The 7,871-nt window shown below is 52.0% G+C and overlaps 1 protein-coding gene across 1 annotated transcript in view; it reads right to left on the reverse strand.

The window, feature by feature from the left end:
* Positions 1 to 1,336: 1,336 nt before the first annotated feature.
* LOC140400181 (reticulon-3-like) overlaps positions 1,337 to 7,871 on the reverse strand; it is an 88,895-nt gene continuing 82,360 nt past the window's right edge. The window contains exon 6 of the mRNA XM_072489648.1: positions 1,337 to 3,330. Coding sequence (XP_072345749.1) covers positions 3,288 to 3,330 — 43 coding nt within the window. The 3' untranslated portion in view covers positions 1,337 to 3,287. The remainder of the gene's footprint in view (positions 3,331 to 7,871) is intronic.

Consider the following 7,871-nt stretch of genomic DNA (forward strand, 5'->3'; position numbering starts at 1 on the left):
ACAGGGCTGTGTTATTGAATGACAGCAGGTTCAAAGGGCTGTGTTATTGAATGACAGCAGGTTCAACGGGCTGTGTTATTGAATGACAGCAGGTTCAAAGGGCTGTGTTATTGAATGACAGCAGGTTCAAAGGGCTGTGTTATTGAATGACAGCAGGTTCACAGGGCTGTGTTATTGAATGACAGCAGGTTCAAAGGGCTGTGTTATTGAATGACAGCAGGTTAACAGGGCTGTGTTATTGAATGACAACAGGTTCAAAGGGTTATGTTATTGATTGACAGCAGGTTCAAAGGGCTGTGATAGTGAATGACAGCAGGTTCACAGGGCTGTGTTATTGAATGACAGCAGGTTCACAGGGCTGTGTTATTGAATGACAGCAGGTTCACAGGGCTGTGTTATTGAACGACAGCAGGTTCAAAGGGCTGTGTTATTGAATGACAGCAGGGTCACAGGGCTGTGTTATTGAATGACAGCAGGTTCACAGGGCTGTGTTATTGAATGACAGCAGGTTCAAAAGGCTGTGTTATTGAATGACAGCAGGTTCACAGGGCTGTGTTATTGAATGACAGCAGGTTCAAGGGGCAGTGTTATTGAATGACAGCAGGGTCAAAGGGCTGTGTTATTGAATGACAGCAGGGTCAAAGGGCTGTGTTATTGAATGACAGCAGGGTCAAAGGGCTGTGTTATTGAATGACAGCAGGGTCAAAGGGCTGTGTTATTGAATGACAGCAGGTTCACAGGGCTGTGCTATTGAATGACAGCAGGTTCACAGGGCTGTGTTATTGAATGACAGCAGGTTCACAGTGCTGTGTTATTGAATGACAGCAGGGTCAAAGGGCTGTTTTGCCCACATCTACCCCTTACCGAGATGATGCTGTGCATTTAAATACTGTGGCTACCAGAGCAGGTCAGAGTCTGGGAATCCTGCGGCGAGCGACTCACCTGAACCCCGCAAAGCTAGTCCAGCATCTACAAGGCACAAATCAGTGCCTCCCCACTTGCCTGGGCGAGTGCAACTCCGACAACACCCGAATCTCACCGAGGACCCGGGTTCGATCCCGGCCCTGGGTCACTGTCCCCGTGTCTGCGTGGGTTTCCTCCGGGTGCCCCGGTTTCCTCCCACAAGTCTCGAAAGTGCTTGTTGGGTGAATTGGACATTCTGAATTCTCCCGCTGTGTACCTGAACAGGCGCCAGAATGTGGCGACTAGGGGCTTTTCACAGGAACTTCATCGCAGTGTTAATGGAAGCCTACTTGTGGCAAAGATTATTATTAAAAGGACCGTCCTTCACAAGATAGGTACTTAAATCACACCAACACACTCCCAGGACACCATGTAAACAATAAAGATGTCATTTAATTATCAACGTCACAGTAATATTGTTGCAGGAATGGTCTAATTCTCAGCTGCTCCCTCTACTTGTCCACACACACAGAACTCTCAGCCCGTGGTTATACACTCGCACGCCCGCCCCTCCAACTTTACATTCTCCCTCTTAATCACAGAATTTGCTCCAATATAAAAAAAACATGGAAACACTAACAAGGAATGAAAGCTACACATGATTCCTGCTTCCTGACCGTCCTGGGGAGGAGAGTCGTGGATTCGGGGGGGGGGGGGGTAGACGGACGGGGAGGTATGGCTGCAGGTTCCAGGCAGCCAACCCGGTGTGAGTCCATGAGGTGACGCGGCCAAGAGAGGGTGATGACTGGAGCCTCCTGCCCGGTGCGACAGCCGACCAAATGGACACACTCAGATCAGGGGAGAGACGGACCGTAGACAGCAGGAAGCTGCCGGGATCGACGGAGGTCAGTGGATACAAAGCATCAGGCGGAAACCTCGATTTCTTTGCCTTTCCCCCTGGTCACAAAGGGGAGTGTCCCGAGACAAGTTTCACAAGGTGGACCCTGTCACGAAGGGCACGATGGCCGATTCCTGCACGTCTGTGCCCCGTCCTCACACACTCACAAACCCCAACTTTTAAAAATTAACAGCATTATAGCTGAACCTGAAAATGAACCAATCTGCAGAGGGGAGCATCAAGGCTGCTGCATTTTAAAGTTTCATTACTTGTCTGGCGAACCCAACTTGTGGCTTGTGAATATTAAGGAATATGCCAGCAGAAGGGTGTCAAAGCGGAATGGATGCCAGCCTCGGTGGTCCTTGCTGGACCGTCTGCGAGAACCTGTGGCCTTGCGTCCGCAGTACTTCAGCCGGAATATCAGGCAGCTTCGTGCTCTCTGAAACAGGTTCCAGCCCCGGGGGGGCGGCAGGAGCAAGTGGGAAGAGGATTACATTTATTTCCACAAACCCACCGTGTCTTACTGAGACTGAAGGAAAAGAGCTTTAGTGTCACCCACACACATGTACACACATACACATACACAAACATGGGCACGTGCACACACAAGCATACATTCCCACACGCAAACATACGTACACACATGCACAAACATACATGCACAAGCATGTGCACACACAAGCATACATGCACACGCACACACAAGCATACGTGCACACGCACACAAGCATACATGCACACTGCATACAGACACAAGCATACGTGTACACACACACGTGCACACAGACACACAAGCATACGTGCACACACACACGTGCACACATACACACGTGCACACAGACACACAAGCATACGTGCACACACACAAAGCATATGTGCACACGCACACAAGCATACATGCACACTGCATACGGACACAAGCATACGTGTACACACACACGTGCACACAGACACACAAGCATACGTGCACACACGCCTTGTCTATTTCCCACCCCTCTCTCCCAGCTTCAGAAAGATTAGTGATCTGCTAAATAACACACTTTCACAAACAAGTTAAATTGCAAACATGATCTCACATTCTTCCTTTCCCGCCCTCTCCCCTTCGCGTCGTTTTGGAAATTCTACAGCAGGTTACAGACAGTTTGTTTCAGAGGACAAACCAAAAATAAATATATTTATAATCTGATTGGAACGGGTGAAAGGAGTTTGTCCTAAGCCAGTGAATCAACAACTGCATAAAATGCACCGACCAGCCGCACCCCCCTGGCTGTCCCAGATGCAGTTTGGGGGTGCGGTGATGGGGGGCAGTGGAGGGAGCAGGAGAGACAGCAGTGCACAGCAGAATCCCAGTAGCAGCCCACTCGAGCAGGTTCAGTGGAAAGCAGCTTCAAGCAGACGGACGATGAACTTTTCATTCCAATACACAAAGGATTATAGTTTAGTAGCGGCGGTGAGCAGGAGGCCATGGAACACGGATCAGTGGCTGTTACTCGCTCCGTCGTTTAATCCCTGGAAGCTTCTCCTGCATCCTGTGAGAGAGAGAGAGACAGAGTCAGAGAGAGAGTGAGAGGCACAGAGAGAGAGAGAGAGACAGAGAGAGAGAGAGAGACAGAGTCAGAGAGAGAGACAGAGAGAGAAAGAGAGACAGAGTCAGAGAGAGAGAGTGAGAGAAAGAGTCAGAGAGAGAGAGAGAGAGACACAGACAGTGAGAGAAAGAGAGACAGAGTCAGAGAGAGAGTGAGAGAAAGAGAGAGACAGAGTCAGAGAGAGAAAGAGAGACAGAGTCAGAGAGAGAGACAGAGAGAGAAAGAGAGACAGAGTCAGAGAGAGAGAGTGAGAGAAAGAGTCAGAGAGAGATCGAGACAGAGAGAGAGAGAGACAGAGAGAGTGAGAGACAGAGAGAGAGACAGAGTCAGAGAGAGAGAGACAGAGGGAGAGACAGAGAGAGAGAAAGAGAGACATAGAGAGACAGTGTCAGAGAGAGAGAGTCAGAGAGAGAGAGACAGAGAGACAGACAGAGAGAGACAGACAGACAGAGAGAGAGACACACACACTCAGAGACCGAGACACAGAGAGAGAGACACAGAGAGACCGAGACACAGAGAGAGACCGAGACACAGAGAGAGACCGAGACACAGAGACAGACCGAGACACAGAGACAGACCGAGACACAGAGACAGACCGAGACACAGAGACAGACCGAGACACAGAGAGAGAGACACCGAGAGACCGAGACACAGAGAGACCGAGACACAGAGAGAGACCGAGACACAGAGAGAGACCGAGACACAGAGACAGACCGAGACACAGAGACAGACCGAGACACAGAGAGAGAGACACACAGAGAGACCGAGACACAGTGAGACCGAGACACAGACAGACCGAGACACAGAGAGACAGAGACACAGAGAGACCGAGACACAGAGAGAGAAACACAGAGAGACCGAGACCAAGACACAGAGACACAGAGAGACCGAAACACAGAGAGATCGAGACACAGAGAGACAGCGAGACCGAGACACAGAGAGACAATGACACAGAGAGACCGAGACACAGAGACACAGAGAGAGAGACACACAGAGAGACCGAGACACAGTGAGACCGAGACACAGACAGACCGAGACACAGAGAGACCGAGACACAGAGAGACCGAGACACAGAGAGACCGAGACACAGAGAGACCGGGACATAGAGAGACCGAGACACAGAGAGACCGAGACACAGAGAGACCGAGACACAGAGAGAGCGACACAGAGAGACCGAGACCGAGACACAGAGAGACCGAGACACAGAGAGACCGAGACCGAGACACAGAGAGAGAGAGACACAGAGAGACCGAGACACAGAGAGACCGAGACACAGAGAGACCGAGACACAGAGAGACCGAGACACAGAGAGACCGAGACACAGAGAGACCGAGACACAGAGAGAGAGACACAGTGAGACCGAGACACAGACAGACCGAGACACAGAGAGACCGAGACAGAGAGAGAGAGACACAGAGAGACCGAGACACAGAGAGAGAGACACAGAGAGACCGAGACACAGGGAGACCGAGACACAGAGAGACCGAGACACAGAGAGACCGAGACCGAGACACAGAGAGACCGAGACACAGAGAGACCGAGACACAGAGAGAGAGACACAGAGAGACCGAGACACAGAGAGAGAGACACAGAGAGACCGAGACACAGAGAGACCGAGACACAGAGAGACCGAGACACAGAGAGACCGAGACAGAGAGAGACCGAGACACAGGGAGCCCGAGACACAGAGAGAGAGACACAGAGAGACCGAGACACAGAGAGAGAGACACAGAGAGACAGAGACACAGAGAGACCGAGACACAGAGAGCCCGAGATACAGAGAGACCGAGACACAGAGAGAGACCGAGACACAGGGAGACCGAGACACAGAGAGAGACCGAGACACAGAGAGAGAGACACAGAGAGACCGAGACACAGAGAGACCGAGACACAGAGAGCCCGAGACACAGGGAGACCGAGACACAGAGAGACACAGAGAGACCGAGACACCGAGACACAGAGAGACACAGAGAGACCGAGACACAGAGAGACACAGAGAGAGACAGAGACACAGAGAGAGAGACAAACAGCGAGAGACACAGAGAGAGAGAGACACAGAGACACAGAGAGACCGAGACACAGAGAGACACAGAGAGACCGAGACACCGAGACACAGAGAGACAGAGACACAGAGAGAGAGACAAACAGCGAGAGACACAGAGAGAGAGAGACACAGAGACACAGAGAGACCGAGACACAGAGAGACCGAGACACAGAGAGACCGAGACACAGAGAGAGAGAGACACAGAGAGAGACCGAGACACAGAGAGAGAGAGACACAGAGAGAGAGAGACACAGAGAGACCGAGACACAGAGAGAGAGACAAGAGAGACCGAGACACAGAGAGAGAGAGACACACAGAGAGACAGAGACACAGAGAGACAGAGACAGAGAGAGAGAGACACAGAGAGACCGAGACACAGAGAGACCGAGACAGAGAGAGAGAGAGACACAGAGAGACCGAGACACAGAGAGACCGAGACACAGAGAGACAGAGACAGAGACACAGAGAGACCGAGACACAGAGAGACCGAGACACAGAGAGACCGAGACACAGAGACACAGCGAGACCGAGACACAGCGAGACCGGGACACAGAGAGACCGGGACACAGAGAGACCGGGACACAGAGACCGAGACACAGAGAGACCGAGACACAGAGAGACCGAGACACAGAGAGACAGGGACACAGAGAGACCGGGACACAGAGAGACAGAGAGAGAGAGACACAGAGAGACCGAGACACAGAGAGAGACCGAGACACAGAGACACAGCGAGACCGAGACACAGAGAGAGAGAGACACAGAGAGACCGAGACACAGAGAGACCGAGACACAGAGAGACCGAGACACAGAGAGACCGAGACACAGAGAGAGAGAGAGACACAGAGAGAGACACACAGTGAGACCGAGACACAAAGAGAGAGAGAGAGAGAGAGACAGAGAGAGAGACACACAGAGAGACCGAGACACAGCGAGACCGAGACAGAGAGAGAGAGACACAGAGAGACCGAGACACAGAGAGACACAGAGAGAGACACAGAGAGAGAGAGACAAGAGAGACCGAGACACAGAGAGAGATAGACACAGAGAGACCGTGACACAGAGGGAGAGACCGAGACACAGAGAGACCGAGACACAGAGAGACCGAGACACAGAGAGACCGAGATTCAGAGAGAGAGACACAGAGAGACCGAGACAGAGAGAGAGAGAGACACAGAGAGAGAGACAAGAGAGACCGAGACACAGAGAGACCGAGACAGAGAGAGAGAGACAGAGAGAGAGAGAGAGAGAGAGAGAGACACAGAGAGACCGAGACAGAGAGAGAGAGACACACAGAGAGAGAGACAAGAGAGACCGAGACACAGAGAGACACAGAGAGAGACACAGAGAGAGAGAGACAAGAGAGACCGAGACACAGAGAGAGATAGACACAGAGAGACCGTGACACAGAGGGAGAGACCGAGACACAGAGAGACCGAGACACAGAGAGACCGAGACACAGAGAGACCGAGATTCAGAGAGAGAGACACAGAGAGACCGAGACAGAGAGAGAGAGAGACACAGAGAGAGAGACAAGAGAGACCGAGACACAGAGAGACCGAGACAGAGAGAGAGAGACAGAGAGAGAGAGAGAGAGAGAGAGAGACACAGAGAGACCGAGACAGAGAGAGAGAGACAGAGAGAGAGAGAGAGAGAGAGAGAGACACAGAGAGAGAGACAAGAGAGACCGAGACACAGAGAGACAGAGACACAGAGAGACCGAGACACAGAGAGACAGAGACACAGAGAGACAGAGACACAGAGAGAGAGACACAGAGAGACCGAGACACAGAGAGACCGAGACACAGAGAGAGAGAGACACACAGAGAGACCGAGACACAGAGAGACAGAGACACAGAGAGAGAGACACAGAGAGAGAGAGACAAGAGAGACCGAGACACAGAGAGACCGAGACACAGAGAGAGAGACACAGAGAGAGAGAGACAAGAGAGACCGAGACACAGAGAGACCGAGACACAGAGAGACCGAGACACAGGGAGACCGAGACACAGAGAGACCGAGACACAGAGAGACCGAGACACAGAGAGAGAGACACAGAGAGACCGAGACACAGAGAGAGAGACACAGAGAGACCGAGACACAGAGAGACCGAGACACAGAGAGACCGAGACACAGAGAGACCGAGACACAGGGAGCCCGAGATACAGAGAGACCGAGACACAGAGAGAGACCGAGACACAGAGAGAGACACAGAGAGACCGAGACACAGAGAGAGAGACACAGAGAGACCGAGACACAGAGAGACCGAGACACAGAGAGACCGAGACACAGGGAGACCGAGACACAGAGAGACCGAGACACAGGGAGACCGAGATACAGGGAGCCCGAGATACAGAGAGACCGAGACACAGAGAGAGACCGAGACACAGAGAGAGACCGAGACACAGACCGAGACACAGGGAGACCGAGACACAGAGAGAGA

This window comes from Scyliorhinus torazame, chromosome 24, assembly GCF_047496885.1.
Source record: "Scyliorhinus torazame isolate Kashiwa2021f chromosome 24, sScyTor2.1, whole genome shotgun sequence".
Taxonomy (NCBI): Eukaryota; Metazoa; Chordata; class Chondrichthyes; order Carcharhiniformes; family Scyliorhinidae; genus Scyliorhinus; species Scyliorhinus torazame.